At 45.4% G+C, this 23,479-nt stretch overlaps 1 protein-coding gene across 1 annotated transcript; it reads right to left on the reverse strand.

Moving 5' to 3' along the window:
- Positions 1–863: 863 nt before the first annotated feature.
- Positions 864–23,400, reverse strand: LOC144136689 (cytochrome P450 3A24-like). The gene is made up of 14 exons (XM_077669219.1): positions 23,242–23,400; positions 17,609–17,705; positions 17,489–17,541; positions 17,297–17,390; positions 14,884–15,000; positions 11,820–11,908; positions 10,694–10,839; positions 9,824–9,939; positions 8,115–8,244; positions 7,814–7,974; positions 6,452–6,543; positions 6,191–6,334; positions 4,508–4,670; positions 864–2,175 (listed from the first exon to the last, which is right to left on the reverse strand). The coding sequence occupies exons 1-14, from the start codon at positions 23,313–23,315 to the stop codon at positions 2,083–2,085; spliced, it is 1,569 nt and encodes a 522-aa protein (XP_077525345.1). The 5' UTR covers positions 23,316–23,400; the 3' UTR covers positions 864–2,082.
- Positions 23,401–23,479: the final 79 nt, after the last annotated feature.

Genomic DNA, 23,479 nt, shown 5'->3' on the forward strand with positions numbered 1-23,479 from the left:
AGGCTTTGTAAAACATATTATCGAGACTATAGGCTCCTAAAATTGTGTGCCCTAACTTTCGAAAGATTTCTCGAGGACCAGCGGAACGCACAAGTGAAGACTCGGTGACGGGTGCGTGTGTGCATGTCTAATTTTTCTTCGACATCACGTGCGCAGCTCATGGTATTTGTAGCTATCACCTCCTCTCCTCACGCTTCCCATATTACTGCCATTCACTTTTGCCCTTTCACCTAGTGTGCAGTAACGACCCGGAAGCAGGTTGCTGCGGCCGACTTCTCCATCCTACCTCGTATTAAAGCTTTCTTGCGTCGCAGGCCTCTTTTCAGTTTCGGCAAACACCGCATACGCTGCATCAGATTAACCAAAGCTCTGCAGAGCCAAGCCAACCCAAGCCTTAGGTGGGCAAAATATCTTCGACCCCACCATGACGTTACTGCAACTACGAAGCTGGAAGGGAAACGTTGTGTTCAAATTCGACGGGCCCATCTAGAGCTAAAAAATAAAATAAACCATTGCATGCAAGATTTTTCATAAATGTGACATTTCATCTTTATTATTGCATTCTTGAGAGATTTCGCATAGCCCTTCAAGGTACCCAACTCTCGAAAAACGCGAGTTACATTGGTTCTTTGTTAGCAGTTCAAGTGCACACCCAATGTGAGTTATCACACCGCCTTGCCTTGACTTTTGTCATAATTTCTCTTAATTTGTTGATTAGGTGGTGATGACGATGTGTAAGCACAGTCAAAGGCAAAATAATTTCAACCACGATTCGACGGTCAGGTCCTCTGACGCGTTAGCTAGCGAAATATATTGGATGTTTTGATGAATATGAAAGTAATATTTACTTTTTCTCTCACACATAAAGGCATCAAAACATTTTAATCTTCGTTAGACAACGCGACAGAAAGGCTAGAACACAGAAGCGTTTTCCTTATTATTCTGTCCGAGACTGTACATGCGGGTTTAGCCTTACAGTGGCCTCTTAGCGATTCTCAAGTTGGAGTTTTTTAATTGAATGAAGGCGTCGCTACCTGTTGCAAACGTGCTAGCTTATCGCAGTGACTCAGTCTGTCAACAGCTCCTGGTACATGTCTGTCGCGCATTCCCTCCCTCTTGCTTGCTGCTGGTAGCTAAGCCGAAGCGAGCCGGTCGCCTGTTTTATGTCTATACCGGTGCATGCGTCAGCCGTCCCATATGCTATCAAGCCGATAACAAACGGCGGCCAGTTGCCTGAAGACGCCGCCTCATGTGGTCACTGCCAGTGGTGCGGTCTCCAGTCGAATTTTTAACAATACCACAGTCCCATATGGCCAGTGTCCTCTAGAAACCTCAAGAGCGTTTTGCCACTGCTCAGCGGCTCTGTTGGTGAATCCTCATGCTACAAAATGCGACAGACATGCTCTATAATTGTTATTTTGCTAACACAATATCGCTTTCATTACATTAAAAAATTGATGTACCTGCTTGCTTTACATTTATAAACAAAACCTGTCACCCGTGTGACGTCAGTGCTGTGGTAGACGGAAAGCGTGCAGGTTTCCATTGGACGACCTGTATGGTGTCCAACAGTGGCCGCTACAGTTTGTTCGTAGGCAAACTTTTGAACCGCAAGTGTTTCCAAGTTTGCTTATCTGTACAAAAACTAGGCCCCCATTTCATGAATAGACAGAATCCAGCCCAAGAAAAAGACGCAGACCTCATCATTGAATACGTCTTTGCGTTTATAATGACAAGCAGGTACCGGTATCAGCGTCAGTGCTGCATCACGTTTGTGACAATGTGGCGTGAAGGTGTCTACTCGATTGAACGCACAAGCACACGAAAAAGACAAAAAACACAAGCGGAAGTGAAGCAATTGGCTTAGCGAAGCTACTGACACTTCTTTTTTTTTTCATTTTTCAACAGCTTCATTTTTGAGCCATGCGGCTCAGCGAGGCTGCTGCCAAGTTTTTCTTTTCTTTCCATTTTTCAACGACTTCATCAGAACTTATGAATGGATAATAAGAATAAAGCAAGTAGGAAAAAATAGATTAGGGTGAATGAGTTCCCTTTAGCTCGGCTGGGTTGATTTCGTGGGGTTCAATCAGCAACTGGCCGACTCCTCTCCCTGATGCCCACGATGAGCTCCTTGGGTACAAGGAGACCGAACCCCGGTAGATACTCGAGAGGAACCTGCGTGGTCGGTGCAGAACGAGATTTAAAAGCGGGTAAATTTGCTGTGACGTAAAGTAGCTCCTGTACACTTTGCTCAAAAAGAGCAATTCAAAGAGCATCAAGTAAAATTAGAAATAAGTTGGACATCGCTCGTGGTTTCGTGCGGGATTTCGAAAATGAACTTTGGTTTCCTTCCAAAGCGAAACAGGTGCAAACATGCCAAGTAGTTGAGTCGTCTTTCTCGATACCATCGTTGTCATTCCCCACCTGCTACCTGAAGAGCAGGTATACATAGAAACAGCACAAACGAATGCCTACACATAATATAGATCCTACTTCATCATATGACACAGATCGTTGCCTTCGGGCTTACGTATCTATTGAGCCTCTACGAAAAACCATAGATTTAATTGTGTTGCATGTTTTAGGACACGCGGAAAATTCAAAAGCAATCTGAAAGAAAAATGGCAGCCCACCCATCATTCACAGTGGCAGCCTATATCATCCCCTATAATTTTACATCATTATCTTGTTCTTCGTCGCCGTCTACAACCAGCTGTTTGCTTCGACCATTCGCTGCCGCTGTATGCAAAGCACTTATCCGCCAATGTGCTAAACGGTCTTCTGGAGGAATATCTGTTCCAGTATTCGAGCCACGCTGCAATTTTCATAGATGCCTCTCAGCAAGGCGAAAAGGCGGCGGTAGGTGTTTATTCCCACACACTCGATTGGAGTTATTCTCTCCGGGTCCCTGATTATACACCAATTTTCGCTGCTGAATTTCTCTTAATTGGTTTGGCCCCTCAAAAAGTTCCCTGAAATACTTCTCAAGTGATCATGCCTCATCCAGCATGCTCACTTGCCTCTCAGTCTTGGTAACACTAGAAAGTTCGGCAACTAGTCTCTTGTACCGATCCCTAATGTACTTTGTACCACGTCGTGTCCAAGAGGTGCGTTTTCAGTGGATCCCGGGGCACTGTGACTTTACTTCAAATTCGATGGCCGATTTCTTAGCGAAATCAGCCATCAATAGGCCTGTTGCCCATGTCGTTCCGAACCTCACCCTGCTGACGACGTCTCGTTATGAACGCTACCAAATACACCATTACCTGAGCCATGATCCCATCCTTGGTACAGCGGATTTCGAACATTTAAAATTCCCATGGAACATACGTTCTTGAGCATCAAGACAATATGAGGTTTCCATGACGCTGTTGCGCTGCAGGATTCCTCGCCTTATTCCATATTTATGCCGTTCTGGGTTCACGCCGTCGAATCTATGTGCGTCATGCGGCGACGTTGAAACGATAGATCATTTCATCCTGTCCTGCCGGCGGTTTGCACGGCACAGAATTAAGTTTTTGCAAAATCATCTCTCTCAATTAGTGCTACCGTTTACTCTTGTGGTCCTCCTCTCCTTCCGTGCAACCCTCAAAGGGCATGCTATTAGGCAGGTGTGTCAGCTTCTTCACAAGTATATTATTGAAACCGGGAGACTTTTGTGTTAGCTTCTCGATGCATTTTCTTTCCTCTCAAAATTATGTTCTTTCCGATTAATTCTTTAAAATTTAGTTATTCAACCACACCGCTTCGTTCCCTCGATTTTCATTCTGATTTCCTCACGATCTCTCAAAATGCGTGATTTTCTTTATCTCTCAGATTCTTATATATTTATGAGCCGCTTAAGATAAACCTGGATGAGGTTTTTCCTGTTTGGATCTGCACCAAACCCTGCCCAATCCCCCACCGGGAGTATGTGCCATTGTATTTCAGGCAACAACAACAACATATTCGCCTTATTCATCTTCTTATTTTTGCAAGCTCACATGGATAGCACGAATAAACTTCCCTCCTGCCTACGCAGCCGTGTTTGCAGTGTTCCACAGAGTTTCTCACTATGACCTACAGGGAAAAGTAGCGCCACCGTCTATGCGAGTTTCTAATAGAGCATTGCATCCACGGCAGGAATTAATGCCGGGGATATGAGGTTTCGTATCTGGCTCAATTGTCTATTGTAAGGCCGAGAACGTAGATTCTGCGTCGGAATCGGTCGCTGTCAGTAGGTGCGCCGCGATTCTGTCATCTATGCGCAGACTGAATTATTTTATTACAGCATTTTTCACTTCTTTAATAAATTTAGCGCAATGAAGATTTGGTGTTAGGCTGATATGGAAAGTTCCACAGCCTTTTTTCGAGGTTTACTTGAAGAAGAGTCGCATTTTTAAAGCTGAATCCATGTTTTGTGCCCAACAATAGCCAAGCCAAATACCAACTCGAATCTTCCCAGCGTTCCTGTGCATTTCAATGGTGGATGACTCTCCATGGTGGGGTACTGTTTCACCCTCCTCACCTTTGTTCTGGGGCACTTAACGAATTCCACGCTGTGAACGGCGTGGAGGAGGCAAGTCTTCACGAGCTGAAAAGCAAATCGTTTCCCCATGCAATGTCTGGGCCCGGCGCCGAACGGCAGGAAAGTGTACGGGCGTATGGAGTTTATATTTTCCTTGTTGAACCTAAAACAAATACACAAAAGCAGGCCGTAAGCCTCTTGCTATCAACGCAGTAAGACGAGCAACACAATGCTCGTGATTTTTATTTTATTTTTGTTTATTTAACGGGATCATACAGCTATATAATGATAATTTCAAGATAACTTATAGTAGTCTGACATTCTTAAAACAAACAATTTTCTTCAAAAGATCTTTGGTGTTGATTGAGAAAATCCTACAGAGATGGCTGTGCTTACGCACATTGATTTGTGGAAGACTAGTCACATGCAGGCTTGCAACATTATGAATGTAAAGAAATACCGTAATTGTTCAATTCTGCCCACGGATTTAGCGAAGGAATTGATAAAATGCTCACCTACCCAGAGGAGCAGAGATTGTTTGCACAACTAAATCGAAATGTCTGCAGTTAGGAACTCTAGCGTAGGAAAGTTTCTGAAATTTCAGTTCATTTTTGTGTTGATGCCATAGCGGTCTGAAGTTTTCGTCCAAGACCCGGAAAAAAAATATTTGGTGTGATAGTGGCGAGCCGTATTCAAATAATTTCCATCATGCTGGTAAAGCAGCATTAGAAACGCTTGGCACACATGCTTTATGAAAAGTGTCTGACCAACAGGGTACGCTGTTGAGCCGTATACCAACGTACGTGAGGCAATCGTTAAGCTTCAGTGTACCGCACAGGTGAATTCCCGACGTCTGCTGACCTTACAGCGATTGAGACTTTCAAGGGTGTCGGATTCACCCTGCTGCACAATTCAACAGAGTAATCTGTGGGCTAGGTCAATGTTGAGGAAGCTGGAGCGTTCGTCATGTTATTCAAACGCTTTTCAAGAAGAAGAATCTTTTCGTTACCGTATATAGTTAGATGGGGAACGCAATTGACACCTTCTACACGAAAGACAACCAACGAATGTAAAGTATGTTTACAACCGAGAAACCGAGAAATCCTCCAGGCTGATATGCGTTGACATTATCCATCTTTCAGTCTCCTTAAGTCTAGACTATAACTGCCATCTGATGTATCCCAACGGCTGATTTTCACACAGCGCTAAATCATGTCTATTATCTTTACGCTAGCTTCATACGCGTTCTCCTACTACCTCTACCAGAGCGCCCTTGAGCTGTGTTCTCGAACTTTAATTTGCTGCTATAAAGAAATCGATGGTAATTCAAAATGCATGGGAATGGGAAGCCACGTATGTTAGGGTAATTTTAGCGGCCGTGTCTTCTAACTGCTTCGCTGTTAACTGCAATCGTGGAGCGTTTTAATTGTTCATCTCGTAGATAATGTGATATAACTTCTCGCGACTTTTACTTCTGAGTGCCAGTGACCCATGCTGCCGCAATGATTAAGGACGGCGAACTGTGAGTTCAAGCAAAAAAAAAAAATCACACCTCACGTGTTGTATCTCGTGCGCAGCAATGACTGAGTTTGCTATTATCATCTATTCCTTGTATCAATATTCTCGTAGACTTGGAAGCTGAGCCATAGGGTATTCTTGCCTACTTTAGACAATAACACTCACCTGTCGGGGTTGAAAATCTCAGGGTCCGGGAAGAATTCAGGGTCGTTGTGTATTGCCGTTACGGGCACAATAATGGCGCAGTCGCGGAGAACTTTGACCCCTGTGTCTCCGAGAACGTAGTCCTCAAAAGGCGTCCGTTCTAGTCTGTCAGAAAGAGTGCAAGCTTGATGGTGAAAATCGGCGCAAAATGCACATGTGGCATAAAAATCGTTTTTTTTTTCAAATTCGTGCAACAAATGCGAACTTTCATTTGCGTGTTACCTCACTGTTGTTGGCATTATTCGGAGAGTTTCGTTCACGACGCAGTCAAGGTAAGGTAGCTTCTGAACTTCGTCGTACGGCGGCGAGCTGCCCTGTGGTGACAAGCAGGAACAAAGTGCAGAGTGAAGATATCATAATCTATCTTAAAATGAAAACAAAGCTAAGACTACATGTTCTGCGCGCCTCAAGCTCAATTTTATATGCGCCTAGTGTAAGTTTCGCCCCCTAAAATCTAAGTACATGGGCTTTCTTGCGTTTTTTTGCCAAGATAGGGTCCGAGACTTTAAGCTTGATGGCCAAGCCTCACAGCCACATAACCACCGCGGCATATGCCTAATAATTTGCCGCTTTCGCTCAGTAACAGCATATCATCCTGGTATTTTGAAGGGAAAGCTTTGGCGAACTATGTGTGTCTGTCCTTTTTAAGCTGTATTTCTGCCGCTTCCATTTTTCCCACTGAGCTACTCATAATCTTCTCATTTTATATCTTTTGAAACCTATTTAATTCTTTTTAAAGAATTCAGCCTTGCAGCAAATTTCTCGAACCCATTCCTTCGAGCACAGGCCGCAACTCTTTCGAAAGGAACTCACTAGCCGATTTCTACAACAGTGCACTTTTAATCAGCAAATTAATTGTAAACGTACGCGCTATTCTCTGACGCATTGTTTTCTTATGTAATTATCTCTCTTACAGTCTGCGTAACTTCATCATTGCTTAATAATATTTTCTTGTTGTTCTGGTATAATCTGAAATAACGCTTCTTTTGATTATCTTGTATACCATCCGTTGGCAGCTGTGCATTATTCGTTTTGTCTGCTTTCACTTTTCGGCATCTTTATCCGATGCATTCCACGTAGCTGCTGCAGATACGCGCTCCGTTACAAAATCACCCTTGACCCTCAGAGTGCAAGAAAAAAAAAAGAACAGGAAAGTCTAGCTGACTCAGCCATGTTCTAAATCTCGCTGGCGTTTTACAAAGACACCAGTGCTGCGTTCAGACTAATTCGTGCGTTGAAAAATAGTGCAAAATGAAGCGTACATGGAAATCGATATGTGCATTGGATGCTGTCGATAAGGAACTAGTTTGATAAGCTTACGGACATTACAGTACTGCAGCAACAGACCTATCATGTAAAATGTAAAATTCACCAGTGATGCCCGTCCGATGTTTTAAGCTGCGCCATAATGAGTCTTGCTCTAGAGAGTAGCAGCAGAATAAAAACGCGTGATTTCACTTCCACTATCTTATTATCGTTTGGCTGAAGCTAACCGACATAGCAGGTGCAGCAAGACAAAAAAATAATAATAATACAAGAGAACACGGACCAAAGTCCTGCAAAAAAAAAAAAAGTACCGCTCACGTGTTTGCGGAAGCACTCGTCTACTTCGGCTCGCAGCTTATCCTGGATGTCCGGGTTGATGGCCAGGAAGTAGGAGGCGAATGAAGAGGTCGCGGAGGACGTGTCCTGACCCGCCAGGAAGAACAGGACGCATTGAGCCAGGGCCTCCTCTTCGCTCAAGTCTTCGCAGGCGAAAAGAAACGAAGATTATCTTTGAACTTCATTGTTTTTGTGAATCGCTGCCCCAAAGTGTTTGTAGTCGCATTCCTTCCTTCTTACCACACGCTAGACATTCGAAATGCGTAAAACGTAATAAACTCACTCTTCACATCTTTCGGCTTCAGCGGAGAACTTTCAAAGTCGGGGCTCGAGTTTTCCTGGTCTGCTTTGGTGACGTCTTCTTTTGAGACTTCTTGGGCATTCAGCATCATTTGCAAAAAGTCCTCGTGCCGCTTTTATTTTAATGGAGACACAGAAGAGACACAAATTAAAGCGCCAGTATATAGTGCTTCAAGTCTATAAGAAAAGGTAAACTTTTAAAAGAAGCAATGCAAACCGATGACCCTCGAAGAATCACCTGCATCTCCATACCGAGTTTGGATGAGAGTGCAGAAATATATATTTAAACTTTATTTCGAAGCTTCTCACCAATTAAATCGTCTCTAATCCGCCTTTCTTACACGCCTATTTTCCTGGAGCTCAACTGGTTGAAAACAAACCGTCCGCTTCTGCTGCGGCATGCGCAGTTCATGATAACGACAGGAGCAAACGAAAGGTGACAACAGCAGCCGTTAAGCGAACACTAGCCATTTTGCAGGCGTAGTTGACACCTCGTAAACCAGACGGCGCCTTCGTCACCCATGTGAGTTTGTTTTCAACCAGTTTTCGCGCGCTCTCTCCTCGGAGGTCTCTGTACCTCCTTAAAAAGTCTAATTGCCGCCAAAGAAACGCCACCACAGTCACGAAAAACGCAGTTGTCGAAGTAAACTGAGAGCAGAAACTGGATTTAGTTGTTTTTGTCAACCTTCGCACATAACCTTGGCGGTAGTATTTTGTCTTGTTGCCCTATTTCTCTGATCCCTTTATCCTCTAGGTGATCCAGAGGATAAGCGACTTACAGAAAACCTGCACTTTCGCCAAATAAGTTAAGCTTAATTTCTGTTAAACCCAAATTTTCCGGATACCAGTACATTCTTCCTCGGTCGGGAGGAAAAGCAGGTTAAGCTGCAGTATTCCTCTCTTGATTGTAGCAAGAACAAGCAATGCTCGCGTCTTCACCTTCTATCTCTACGGAATCGGTCCTCAAACTCCCATCCCTACTGCTTCGTGCCGAGAACAGCAATTATATCATTTCTAATTCCTTATTTTTTATAAGTGTGCAAAGTTCAAACTTCGCAAAACATGTTTTTCGTTTCGAACTTCCGGTGACGTCCTGTTTCTTGCCTTAACCCTTGCACACATTCGTAAACAGCCTTATTCGTCCCTTCCAAGCAGCTTTAATTCCTGAAAAATTCTAGTATCCAAAAGTACCGCATCAAACAAAACTCTAAATTTTTCGTTTAAAGTTCGTTTAGGTTCTCTATCGCAAAATATGATAAGAAAGGGCAGCCTTCATTTGTCAGTGGAATGAATTATGAAGACTTTTATTTACCCTTTAATACTGAACTTGATTTCGGTATTTCTTGTTCTGGAAGTAGCCACTTTAGAAGTCTAGAACAGTTTACAACAGGTTCTGAGGTAGTCACTGACGATGTCATTTGCATCAGCTGCCAAATTAGAGTTTCAGTGAACACTGGACGAAGAGCCCCGAGAAGGCTTTCGAGTCGGCGTCTTAATGAAATGAAAATTGCCATGACATCATATTCACCAGGCTGCTGTTGAACCACGGGGGCTGAATATGAATACTAGCAACAACTTCCTGCTAAAAGCCACACAGGAATCACATTAACATGACTTTCATGTCGCGAGGATCTCGCTACTGAAACGACCATATTTTCAAGAAAAAGTGGGCAAGGGCAACATAACGCTTACAGTGTTGCTTTCTGCGCGTTGTTTTATCATTTCCGTTGTTGCATCTCTGTAGAATGAAAAAGAATATTTGTTGAAGCGGGCTTTGTGGAAACTTTCGCCTAGCCTCTGGAAGAATGCTGAAAACAAAAAGTGGCGCATGCCCAGAATCAGTAAAGCAGTAACCAATAAGCAATTTTGCATCTGAATAAGAAGCAAAATTAAAGGAATTTGCGCACACAATCATGTTGAGGACACAAGGGATTCAATTAATCACCGACAATGCGAATGGACAGACGAATCAAATGGCACTTAGTGCTCAGCTACAATCGGAAGTCTTAGGAGTTAAAGCGCTTTTGAAAAGCTAGGTTGGCCTTGTGTATTGCAATGAACGTTTTTGTTTGCACTTTTTTATTTTTGATTCTTATAACCAGTTGTATGACAGTTGTATGAGACCGGAAAGATTCATGAAACCTGCTAATATGTCTAGTAAGAACTGCGCATCACATGTACTATGAATGTATTAGAGTATGTTCGAAATAAAGTGCGATATCTAGAACAGAACTTTTTTTCAGTCCCAGCCCACAATGCATGCAGCCAACTAAGCAAAATAAGTGCCGTGATACTAGCACTATGAAACTGAGCTCAAGGCACAACCTTTTTTTTTCTTTGTTATCAATTATAAAATGCAACGACATGGCGGAATACTAAGTAGCTGTAAAAAAAGAAAAAGGCGATATGGGCGGAATATAGCAGTCTAACATTCATAAAAAGTCGTTTGCCCGCCAGGTCCCCCTCCGCTCCGCATCTCTCGCGGCCTCCTTCCCTCACTGCCACTCTCAAATGAGCAGGTCTCCGAGTTACCCACGACAACAAAAGGGAAATCCTTCTGACCTGTGAGCACAATCCAAGCCGTTACAGGCGTAAAGAAGGCGTGTCTTGCGCTTCGGACAAAGGCCCTTTCTTCATCAGACTTTGGTGAAAACCTGGCCCCGAAGGAGCACCTTGAGACTGCCTCAAAGGCGAAATATCCATAGTAGCTTCGAAGACAAGAAAATATCAGTGTGGGAAGGTTGGAACATTTCCAGCAAACAGCACGATATGCGCGTCTTTTTACCACTTCGCTACACATTGACTTTCCAGGTATTGAGTGCGGTATCTCCTTTTTTAGCATTATAAAGAAACAATATCAGACATCCTTAAAGACAGCACTGGTGCATCCTGGCATTGTGCCTTGAAACGCCCGCAGTGTATTTTATTTGTTGGTAAATGTGTTATATCATGTGAATATCTAACACATGCTGGTAATAAGGGAGTAATTACTCATAAGTTATCTCCGTTGATTTCTAAGGAAAACGCACAGGATTGGCTACACTACTTAGTTTCTGCAGGAAGGTTATTCCATTGACCACATATCCCAGCTATCACGCCCGATTATCTTTTCCGATGACCAGGAATAACGTGCACCGCTTCAAGGCTTAAAAACAAGTAACTTGTTTCGTGTATGCGCCAGTCGAGTAAAGTCTGGCTACGGGAACAAAGTCTGATTCTTTATTCCCGTTAAAAAGAAAACGCTTCTGCTCTTCTCTAAATCGAACCATACAAATAAAAGTGCTAAGAATACCGAAATTGCCAGCACGTACGCTTTACAAGGCTGACAGCGCCAGAAGCTAACGCTTTAATTCAATTCTGCCCCCGTCCCCCTTCGCCCCTCCCCACGAAGAAGAGATTGCATAGTGAAGGACACTGCTCATATAGATTTTCGCAGTGACCGAAATTACAGCACTAAGTGGGGCGAATTTATGAGAATGGAATTTCGCGTCTCGCGTCCGTCCAGCGCCCTACAACAACTGCTTAACAGATTACCTTAGCGTTTTGGGGAGGCCTAAGGTTCGTCAATTACATCACGAGCCTACTGTTTGGGATATTAATCTATATCAAGTCTGTAGCTGAGAGAAATTAATTTCATGAAATTAAATAATTACAGGCGCAAATCTGAAATAAAAGTACTCATTTTTACCCTTTAGTGTTGACATCTTCTGATCGCTTGGCAACTTCTTTCAAGCGCTCTGCCATGTGCAGGGCGCACTTGTCGATGGTATCTTGCATCTGTGAATAGGAGGAACCGTGCATACAGGGTTTACTGGGAGCAAAGCTGTCCGCTCAGAAAGCGAATAACGCCATCGAGCATTCGTGAAGCTCCGTCACGAACCTTCATCAGCTCAGATTAGGAAGCAAGATTACAGGCGATCTGAAATGCAATCCAAAATATTATCTGTCTTCACTTTGGTATGTTCTTCCAGACGAAAGACAGGTAAACTCTGCGATTTGGCTTGCTTCATGGGGTTCAACGTCCCAAAGCGACTCAGGCTGTTATGCACGGTATAGTGAAGGGCTCCGGAAAATTTTCACCACCTGGCGTTCTTCAACGTGCACTGACATTGCACAGCACACGGGCCTCTAGCATTTCGCTTCCATCGAAAGACGACCGTAGTGCCCGGGATCGAACCGCGCGTTTCGGGTCAACAGCCGAGCACCGTAACCGCAGAGCCACCGCGGCGGCTTTGAACATTCTGATTTGGGGACTAAATAATATTACGGGGACTCTTAAAGTCCGCGTGAAGAGAATGACGCGACAGCGTTAATGTATATTTTTTACTTTCTTGATTATTGAGTACTTTATTCTAATTACACAGACTCGTTAGCATACATCAGTAGGTGTACTAGACCACGTGATACACCATAAGACACACAAGGTCTCCCGTTAAATAAGTCGAGCAGTAATGCCTCAATGGCGTGGGGGTAGCGCGTTTGATTCGCAACCCAAGTTTGAAGGATGTTCGATTCCCAACTGATTGCTGCAATTTTCGTTTGAGCGCAATTAAAAATACTTGAGATTCTTACATGTCGTAATGACATTTGAGTCGCGCCACGACCTCATGATCACTTTTATTTTCGCACACTCGCCATAAAGGCATAATTTGGGTTTTCTGTATAATAAAGGAAATCATGTGAGGTATTCTCGTGAGAGAATCGGATAAGGCTCCTGCTCTTATTGGTGTCTCTCAGTCACTTGGAGAAATTCTCCTCCCTGGTCGCCGTTAGTCACACTTCCTGTAAAATTCGTGTCCTTGAAGCCCTTGTCCTTGCACAAGTCCACAGCAGGGGGCGAACATCAACCCCTGCAGCTGGTGTGGAATAACCACAGTTTAACTGCAGTTTTAATCATCGTCATCGAGGAGCTCAACGTGGGACGTCACGAACCTCCCATACCATGACGTGTGACGTCACGAACCCGAAAGACACAATCGGGTCTTTCTCGACACGCCAACGTTAACAACTACGGTGGTTTTTCCGCTCAGCGGGAGCTTAATGCTTTCGCGTAAAACGTGCTTTATTTTATGCCTTTCAAGCACATTTTGCCCGCGACATCAGTTCGGGCGTATAGCCCCACCGTTGCAGTGGCTGCCTAGGCGAATGCTGACTTGTTCTCAACAAGATGCCACTAAGCAAGAACGAAGCATGTCTGCAGGCCGTGCGCTTTTAATGTGTTCAATTCGGGCAAACGAATTTTAGAGGGCTTCTTTGTCGACGTGGTCGCCAGCACACTCCTCGATATTTTCTCTGATGAGTCAGGAAGCGTCTTTCTAAAACCGACTGGCCTTTCACGTTTTTTTCTTGCCCCCTCACATGTCTTGTATTTCTCGTACTCATGTAAGACAGCTAAACACTAAATGTGCATACCTGACAATAACCTCACGGGGTGGCTTAGATGTAGACCTTGGTAATACCTGCCAGCTATGTTGCTTATCGTGGGCTGAAACTTATTCTATGGCGCCGCCGCGGTGGCTCAGTGGTTATGGCGCTCGGGTGCTGGCCCGAGAGACGCGGGTTCGATCCCGGCCGCGGCAGCCGAATTTCGATGGAGGGGAAATTCTAGAGGTCTGTGTACTGTACGATATCAGTGCACGTTAAAGAACCCCAGGTGGCCGAAATTTCCGGAGGCCTTCACTACGGTGTCCCTCATAGCCCGAGTTGCTTTGGGACGTTAAACTACTATAAAACCATAAATTTATTCTATGCCTTTAAATACGCTATTATCTTTGTGGGCATCAACAAAGCCTCAGAAACGGTCACATGTACAAACAAACCTGTTTATAATGGTAACGTGCTCCATAACTTGTAAGGAAATGGTAAACTGTTGCGTTCAACGCCCCGAAGCGAGCCATGAGTTATGAGGGACGCCGTAGAGGCGAACTCCGGACTAATCTAGACCTCGAGGGGTCCTTTAGCGTGTGCTGATATCGCACAGCACACGGGCATTTTTTGCGAGCCGCCTTCATCCAAACGCAGCCGCCGTGGCCGGGACCGAACACGCGACCTTGCGATCAGCAGCCAAAAGCCAAAGCCTCTGAGCCGCAACGGCCGGTTCCTATTCGTTGCCGCTTTATCCACGGTGGCGCCCCCAGCGACTGCTTTTGTCGCTATATCGAATTTCCAGAGAAGCTCCGCAGCCAGTAAGAAGGTATTCAAACACCCCGGTAACGCTTCCGAAGCATTGCTGATCATTTTGAACGAAAAAATAGCCCAAAGGATGGGACGAAAGAGAGAAAAAACACCTGCGAGCACTGATTGGATTCGCTGCTTTTTTGTGCAGAATGTTCAGTCACCAACAAGCCCAGCAAGATACATTGGTTGCTTATGATGCTATAACAACTTGCATACTGCACAGTTCTAATGCACTGCCTAGCCATTTTCCGGCCATGGAATAAATTACAGTGCTATTACCAGTCTTTTCGAATCGTTTCCACAATGGAACTATGCGTGACTGGCCAAGGCCTCCATAGCCACCGTATGCTGCATGGAATTTCATGACCGCCGAAGTCGGTGGGGGAAACCAGTAGCGCACCATTTTTTTTTTTCGCGTGAACATTTTTTGAATATGCACCTGCTTTCCTGGAGCTAGTTGTAACTTCATGTTTAATGTCAGTACATTGTGAGAGACTGTATAGTACAAAGGATAACTTCACAAGATGCTATTACACGTTCTTTTTTGCGTATTACGCCCGAGAACTGCGGCTTACCTTTCGCAATTTTCCTGATGTAAAGGCTGCCGATGTGGCAGACCGAATCCTCCGCCACTGTTCTGGTTCAACGTTAAGCATCAGGTTGGCCAAGATTGGGTCGTCGTACTTAAAAATCTGCAAGAAAATTCCTGTCCCTATAAATACTTCAGTCCACGCGTTGAAAGTAGAATTTGTGCACAAGCTCTGACCGGTTGTTTAGATAGTTTTCAGGAGCTGTATGTTATGTACGCATAAGGCTGACTAAAAGACACAGACATGAACGGTCGTGACGGCAAATGCTCGGCATTCGTAAAAGGTCCAGATCACCACCGATTGCGAGTTCCCCGTATAAAAATGGTCTATAGACAGTCTATAGACTTCTGATTGACTCTATTGCCTTCCTATAGATATATCTTTTTGTCTATTCATAGCCTATAGACTTTCTATTGACACATGTACTAAATGTTTATGACCATAAATCTATAGATTGTCTATAGACTGTCTATAGGATTTGTATTGCCTATAGACTGCTCTTTAGGGTTTGTCTATAGAGAGTCTATAGACTTTATCGACAGAAGTTTATGGACAGTCTATAGACTGTCTAAATAAATTTTTGTAAGGGTCGTTAGTATAAAACCCAGTAATATGATACTAGCTCTCGGCAATAACTGGGTTAATGGCTATAATGGTCGTGAAAAGAAAGCATTCAGCCATCGCTGTCACTTTTTCCCTTCTTGAAAGGGTGAGAGCTTCGGAAATTCCTCAGCAGTAAGGCCACTACGCCATGCGGAAAAGAAGAGCGGTACAAAACCGAATATTTGTCACAAAGCTCAGCTCGATTGCGTTGTTAGAGACACACACCAGCTGGCGCACCCTTTATTTATCAACATTTCTGTGCAATTTATTACAGGCTTGCTTTATTCTCTTCCTGCAGCGCTCATATGCTTTGCAGCGAAAGGTTCGCCCGCTCAGGGAAATCTGTTGCAGCGGTGGTTGCTAGCAGTCAAGCGTACAGCCATAACAAGCCCTTCTAAGCCACTGCACACAACATGCCTTTGTACCGGTCGCCGCAAGTCCCTGAGCAATTACCTTGTAGATAATTTACGTCCGTATTCTGAAGTTCCTCTGTTAAGCACATCAAAAACCCTCATTAGACAGTTTTAGCTGTGCGTACGCAAGTGCTTGCGTACGCAAAGAGCTACGGCGCTGCGTGCGTTACGCTGTCCGCTCCGAAGTATAGTTTTAGCTGACCGTGCCGTAGCGTCCCTCAGGCGCACGTGGCGCCATCTAGTGACAAGAAGTCAAACCACATCAACGCTCGGTTGAAGAAAATTTCATTCGTGATTGCTGATAACTACTGTGAGTGCATTGGGAGCCTTTTTTGTTCCAAGAAGAAAAACTATGCAAACCGAAGAAAATGCAAGATCTGGCTAAAAGTTAGAAAACTGCTTCGCCAGGTGTCGTTGCTACGAGGAAAACACACTGAATATAGTTAGGCCTAGGAGCTTGAAGATCGCCAAATTATCTGAAAAACAGGGGCTAGTTATCGCTTATACCGCTACGTGTGGGCAAGATTAGGCGAAATAAAAGCGAACCGCTACCATTTCAGCGAGCTATTACGTCGGAGAATCCAGCGGCGACATGTATTTATTCCGAAGCGGGCGAGCAGGGCGCCGCCATCTTGTCAAAGTTAGCGTACGCAAGCCACGCAAGCGCCGCAACGCAAACTCCGCTGGCTAGCGTACGCAAGGCTACCGTACGCAAGACGCAAGGCCTGCGCTTGCGTTCTGCGCATGCGCACTACCGTCCCCGCAAACTCCTCGCGTACGCTAACTCTTTGCGTACGCACAGCTAAAACTGTCTATCGTTACACGCAGGTTTCAGGGGTGTTCAAATGAAGGTGCGTTGCGGTGAGGCACATTAGACAGACTTTTAGCCAGATCTTGCATTTTCTTCGGTTTGCATAGTTTTTCTTCTTGGAACAAAAAAGGCTCCCAATGCACTCACAGTAGTTATCAGTAATCACGGATGAAATTTTCTTCAACCGAGCGTTGATGTGGTTTGACTTCTTGTCACTAGATGGCGCCACGTGAGCCTGAGGGACGCTACGGCACGGTCAGCTAAAACTATACTTCGGAGCGGACAGCGTAACGCACGCAGCGCCGTAGCTCTTTGCGTACGCAAGCACTTGCGTACGCACAGCTAAAACTGTCTAGTGTTGAAATAACCTACAGTGTTATACTAGGTTTTGAGCGACAGCATGTCTGCACGTAGCTGAACTCTCTGTCAAACTTGAATGCCCGAAGTTGATTCGGCACGCAGTGGAAAAGAAGGGGAGCAATGTGAGCGATAACTGTACAGAGTTTGTACTGGTAACTAAAACGATGCGCTCTACTGAGTGTACCGTAGGTTCTCCATAGGGCACGCTCACCCTTCTTTGGTTCTTAGCGCCGTCTTTAACCAGAGCGACCTTGATGAGGTCCGGGTCGCCGACGAAAAGCACTGGCTTCCCATCTTCGAAGGACCTGTTTGTCAAAGCAAAGTGTTGAATAAGCACAAGCTTACAACTCGAACGAGCGCCTCCGACTTATCTCGCCTAAAAGCAGGAGCAGCACTTTTTTACCCAAACAGGCGGCCGTGCTTCTTGTAAAGCTCTTCATCTGCAAGGTGCAACGGCTGCAGGGGAGACGAGGTGATCGTCAGGCGGAGTTTTTCTGGCGTAAAAGGAGAAAACTTCTCTCACCGTGAAAAGGTGTTTCATCTGTGCACCGAAAAGCAGGGAGAACTTCTCGTGTGGAACGCCCTGGTCTTTCCAGTAATTGCGGTACCGGGCGGCTCGGCTGTGGACGAAACACGAACACAAAATGGCCTTCATTAAAACGAACTCGTGGCGAAACTACACGAAAGGGAACCAACGGGACACATAGCCCTACGAGTCGTTCGGTATTTTGCTGGATCTCTGCAAATTAGTAAGTTACTCAGTTTCTTCGAAGGAGCCCTTCATTTCACCGAACTTTTCCGAAACGGTATACCCCATTTATGTTTTAAAAGAGGCAAGGATTATTGAAATATTGATACATAAACCTTTTGGCGAGACCTGTGCTCGATCAGATACTCACAGTTGCTGTAAACGACAAACAAAAGACGCCGCGAAAGTCTGGATAACAATAGACCCAACTTGGTGCTCCTGTATAGCTTGCAGGCAAAGCAGAAAAAGAAAGGGAGTTTAAGGTTCAGTTCTACCAAAACTATAAAGCTGTCGACAGGCAGATTGATCAATCACAGTTCAACTAGGGCAATGAATGAATAAACAGTGTATGTTATATGGGCTGAAGGTTAATCCACACTCGCCGCCATACCTGTCTGCAACTAGAGATTGTCGAAATAGTTTAATTTCTGTGAGTGCAAGGCGCGTTGCTTGAGAATTAGAGAGAGACTGAGGACAACTCCATGCAGCTATCGTTATTTATTTATTTATTATTTATACTGCGAGCCTTTACAGGCTCATAAAGGAATGGGTCACAAGGCAAACAGTGCAAGGTAAAAGAACAGCATGAAATATAAAACATGTCAGTAATTATTTCCGAGCAAAAGTAACAAAATGCAAGCACAAAAAAGCGCAAAAAAAGCGCAAAGTGCGACGCAAGTAATGCTAGGAAACGGTCAAGAAGAAGGAGAAAAAAAACATTCCAAATCAATTAATAATTCAATTAATAATGAGTAAACATTCATTCCGTGGCTCTTCTTGGCTACGTTGACGTTTGTCCGGAGGCGAAAACAAGAATTCTTGGAAAGAAAATAGGATTTAAATACCTTGATGCCAGCCGATTCAAACTGATAATGAGACGGCTGGTTATAAGGCGTGGATAATATGAAGGACATATATATCCCTACTGAAAGCTTCCATAAGGCGAGTCTAATAATTCCATATATTTCCATATGAATCATATGCAGTCTGTATGGAGTGTGTAAAGACGGTATGGACGTTATGGGAGGCGTTATGCAATATTACGGACCCCGTATGACGTCATGCACATGCTATGGAAACTCAATGGGAATTTTATGGGAAGTTTATGGACACCTTACAGAGAACGTATGGATGTCCAAATAGTCCTCCATATCATATGGACTCCATATTCCCATAATTCTATACAATCCCATTTCAGACTCATATGGAACGTTTCAGTAGAGATCCATTCCTTTAAGACCATAGCGGCGGTTAGTTGATCATCTTTTCATGGGAATTATTTGGTTTGTCTGTCGTTTCAAAAGCACAATGGTGTATGTGACTCTCACGTTCGCCTACACTGGAGTGTGATTAACCCTGGCCTGTTTACCTCGTTAACGGGTTCTCCCTCGATACTGACCTCTATATCAGTTTATAGGGTATGTCCTCCTCGTGCACTTTTTCAGGATAAGCGATTCAGATTTTTGGACGGCGCATGATAGGCCTCCAGCTCGGGCATAGTTCTACGCATTGTCTGTAGCTTATTGCAGTGCGTCTACATTGTCTGCAGCTTATTGCAGTGCGTCTACAATCTCTCCATCCGAGCCGTCTGTGGCCCTGATAGTGATATCGTCCGCACAAAGTGCCTGTCGGATTCCCGGGTAACAAGAGGGGCGAATGACCCATGGCGATATTGAAAAAAGTGGGGGATTCTGTTCTGGAGGAAACCTCTAATGTTATCGTAGATTCTTCTGCCGCATCTAGTGGCCGCTAGGTTATCTAAAATAAGGTGATGATTTACATTGTCAAATGTTCCTCGCTTTAGCTTTGAGAGGAGCGATAACGCACCACGCATCTGAAACGCCTGTGTCGGTAAAAAAAAAAACCATAGTCCATTCGCACGGCGTCAAGCTATTTATACATCCGTCGCATTGCAGCTTGAGAGAGAGATAAAACTTTTATTGCGATTCGGGAAGGTTGCTCGAGCAGCTTGGGTGGCACCCCTAGTCCAAGGCGCCACTGGCTTTCGCTGACCTACAGACTTGCTGAACCAACTTTAGTTGCTGATACAGGGCCTCTCTGGTGAGGGCCACCTCCCATTGCTCATATGTCGGGTTGGACACGGTTAAGTGTCTTGGTTTCGCTGTGCATTCCCACGATATGTGGTAGAGCGTAGGGCAATCTCCAGACCAAGGGCATGTATTCTGATATTGAGTGGGGCTAATCTCGTGTAGGATGAACAGGTTAGGGAAAGTGTTGGTTGAGGTTCCCATGAGTCATTTCCACTGACTGGCTGAAAAACTTTATTTTCAAAATACATACTGGAAGCGAGTGGAGCGGTCCTTAATTGGCCGTTCCTTGCAAACGCTAGGTGGGCTGCTCATTACAGGAGCCCATTGGCGGCAGCTGCTGCTCGGGCGCGCGCCCGAGCATGGCCTTTTGGCTCGCCAGGTCAGAGCAGCCGAGCAGGGCCGCCTCCCAGTACTCCCGGGCAGGGTTGGGGATAGGGGGAAGATGCGCGGTTGATTGGCATGCCCACACCGTGTGGTAAATGTCCGAGGACTTTTCCCTACAGTGCGGGCACTCCCCTGTGCACGCAGGGTCGAAACGCTTGATGACTGCCGGGCACAGCAGTGTTTTAGTATAAAGGCGAAGGAGTAAGCGTTTCTCCGCCTTCGTGAGGCCCTTGCAGGGCTTAGGAAACATTGCATGGCCGAATTGGTAATCCACCTCGATTGAGCGGTCAGTGTGGCCCGGGACTGCAAATTATCATCTTTACCGACAAGAGCGCTTCAGTACGTGATAAAATCACACAAAAACAAAAATCACACAAAATCACCTTTCGGCAATTCTGAAATCCGGGCCTCATCAAATAAATTCTTCGCCGATCGCGATTGGCCCACGTCTTTCACGCGCAACGCAATTTCAGTTCGAGGAAAGCGCTGGGTGCTGTGCGATGTCAGTGCACGTTAAAGATCCCCAGGTGGTCGAAATTATTCCGGAGCCCTCCACTACGGACCTATTGTTCCTCTCTTCTTTCACTACCTACTTTATCCCTTCCCTTACGGCGCGGTTCAGGTGTCCAACGATATATGAGACAGATACTGCGCCATTTCCTTTCCACCAAAAACCAATTATTATTATTATTAAGCGCTGGGGCCGCCCAGATATGGGAGTGCGACGCGCCGCTCGCTTCACCTGCCGCTCAGTCTGTATGCGTGAAGCCTTGGTCGAGCCTAGTTGATAGTTAATTGGTCTTGAGGAAATGAAAGCCGCTGTAACCATCTCACTTCTCGGTGGGCCGCTACCTCAACTGTGCCGTCAGTGAAGGGAGGAAGGTCGGAGCGAAAGGAGAGATAAATAGGTGATGCCGCAGTGGAGGGCTCCGGATTATTTTCGACCACTGCTGGGCATCTTTAGAGTGCCCTGACATCGCACAGCACACGGACACTTTTCGCGTTTCACCTACTTCTAAACGCGGCCGCCGCGCCCGGGGTCTAACCCGAGCACTGCGGCTCAGGAGCCGAGCGTCCCAACTACTGAGGCGCCGCGGAGAGTGGTCGAGCCCGAGAACTTCGTGAGCGCGAGCCAAGCACAAATCTTATTATCGCTCTTTCCGGGCGGTCACTGGGGCCGCTATGTCTTAAAAAAAAAACGACTTCAATGCTTCACAGCGTAAGGATCAGAAAACACTGGCGGATTCAAGGGAGGTACGCCCTCTCTCATTTTCCTCCTCCGCTTGAAATTTTAAATAGAAACACCATGAGAAATCTGTTTTTTTTTTTCAACGAAGTCCTAGAAATGAAATTGCACAAATAGAACTGTCCGTTCCCAGAGCCACCCGCAAATCTGCCGCTTGGTAGAAAACGGCTCAGAGCCGGCATCTGTTAAGGAGTATTGCAACAAAGGGCAGGCCAGTCAGTAGGTCACGTGGCTTGGTCGTCATTCATTTTCCTTGATTCGCAGAGAGCTCGGAAGGTTAAACGTCGTAGAAATTATGCAATACCGCCAACGTTGCGCTGGCTCGCTAAGCATAAAAGGAAGGGGGGTGGGGGTGCTCCATTTGCAATGTTCACAGTTCACAGAAACTTCCTTACATGTACAATTAGCAACCAAGAGGAGAAAGAATATACGATTAATACATTTATGTGAAAAGTACCGCGCAGAAACTTCTTTAAAAGCAAGATTATACTGGTGGCATTGCCTGCTATCGACGTTGAGATCTTTAACCCAGTCCCTATCCGAGGTGTCAATAAAGTGCGTGGATATGCAGAATTGAGAAATGTGTAGTAGTGTGTTATCGCGAATGACGAAGAAAAGTAACAAGCCAACACCAGGGTGATTTTGTTGCTTTCATGTTGCCGAAGACAAACTCACGCACAGCAGGAAAACTTCATACATATATCTAACCAATAAGAATTGTTTAGCCGTGCATCGACTGGGCTAAACTGCCCGGCCAGAACCGCCATCAGTGGGCACATTATGTGATACTGTTCTTTTTTAAGGTTGCAAGCGGCTGGCCTAGACAGCACACGATTATCGCAATAGAAAACTAAAAACTATTAAGAGATGTTATTGGCGCGATATGCGGAGTGTAACGTCTCAAAGCAGCACATACACATCGCGCAGCACGCCAGCGCTTTTGCATGTCGCTCCCTCATCGAAATGCGGTCGCCGACGGCTGCTTTCAACATCACGACCTTGGGATGATCCGCAGCTCAACGACATATCCACTAAGCCACAGCGGCCGGTCAGAAGATCAGAGACATTTAGCGTGAGGTGTACCACCACCACCATCGCTTATCCCATGCCACGTGGCGTCGGTCCGCACGTGCTGACTGGCCCCTCCCGACGCGGCAAGCATGCGTGCGCAGCTGGCCGGCACGTGGTGCCCGCAGGGTGATCTGCGCATGCGCAGTGGTGCTGCTCGGTAAGCGGTAGCGGTACGCGCTATTTTAAAGGCCTCTATTTAAGTACAAAGCTAAAACGCTCTTCAAATGGGGCGTTCAAAGTTGAGGAGAGACCAAGTGCAGCATGGACACCAACGCGAGTTCCGCATGAACCTTTCGGACCAGGGCCGATAACTCGAGTAACTCCCTAAGTGTATTTTCCTCACCCCTGTTGTGTTTCACGTTGCTTGGTCTCGCGCTTTCCGTTCTGATGACAGCATGGTTCGGACACCGTTAACTGTGGGAAACACTTCCTAAATTGCTTAAAGCACCAGCTGACATCCTTATGTCTGGTATGCCACTTATTGGCACTTTTTATTGAAACGCGTTTTTATGGTATCTGTGTTGCTTTATCACTTCTTTGCTACACAAAGCAGTTGACAACTAAATACGTCCATGCGAAAACAGTTTTAGGTAAATTAGCGCTTCGCGCTCCTCTGGAAGTTCAGTTATAGAACAAAACATCTCGGAGCAACTCACCTGTAGAGCAGAAATCCAATGGTGATTATTATAAACGGCCAGGGAAAGAAGGCCAATATGCTCGGAAAGTACATTTCGGACGGTAAGGCTGCACTCTCGTCTTCCACTAGTTTCTGTCCTGCTTCACTGAGTATAAATGTTTTCTGCCTCCACCGTTGTGACGATTGGCTAGCGATAAGACGACCTTGTCACTCTGATCAGGTTCGGGCTGAGGGGCCGAAAAACTAGGCTGCAGCTT

Source organism: Amblyomma americanum, chromosome 6, assembly GCF_052857255.1.
Source record: "Amblyomma americanum isolate KBUSLIRL-KWMA chromosome 6, ASM5285725v1, whole genome shotgun sequence".
Taxonomy (NCBI): domain Eukaryota; kingdom Metazoa; phylum Arthropoda; class Arachnida; order Ixodida; family Ixodidae; genus Amblyomma; species Amblyomma americanum.

What these genes read in the sequence shown, in the direction of transcription:
- LOC144136689 (XM_077669219.1), bottom strand. Translation starts at nt 23,315, where the DNA reads ATGTACTTTCCGAGCATATTGGCCTTCTTTCCCTGGCCGTTTATAATA. An exon ending in GAAGCCGAAAGATGTGAAGA is followed by an intron (nt 7,975 to 8,114) that starts GTGAGTTTATTA and finishes TCGCCTGCGAAG; the next exon opens with ACTTGAGCGAAGAGGAGGCC. An exon ending in ATAATGCCAACAACAGTGAG is followed by an intron (nt 6,335 to 6,451) that starts GTAACACGCAAA and finishes TCTTTCTGACAG; the next exon opens with ACTAGAACGGACGCCTTTTG.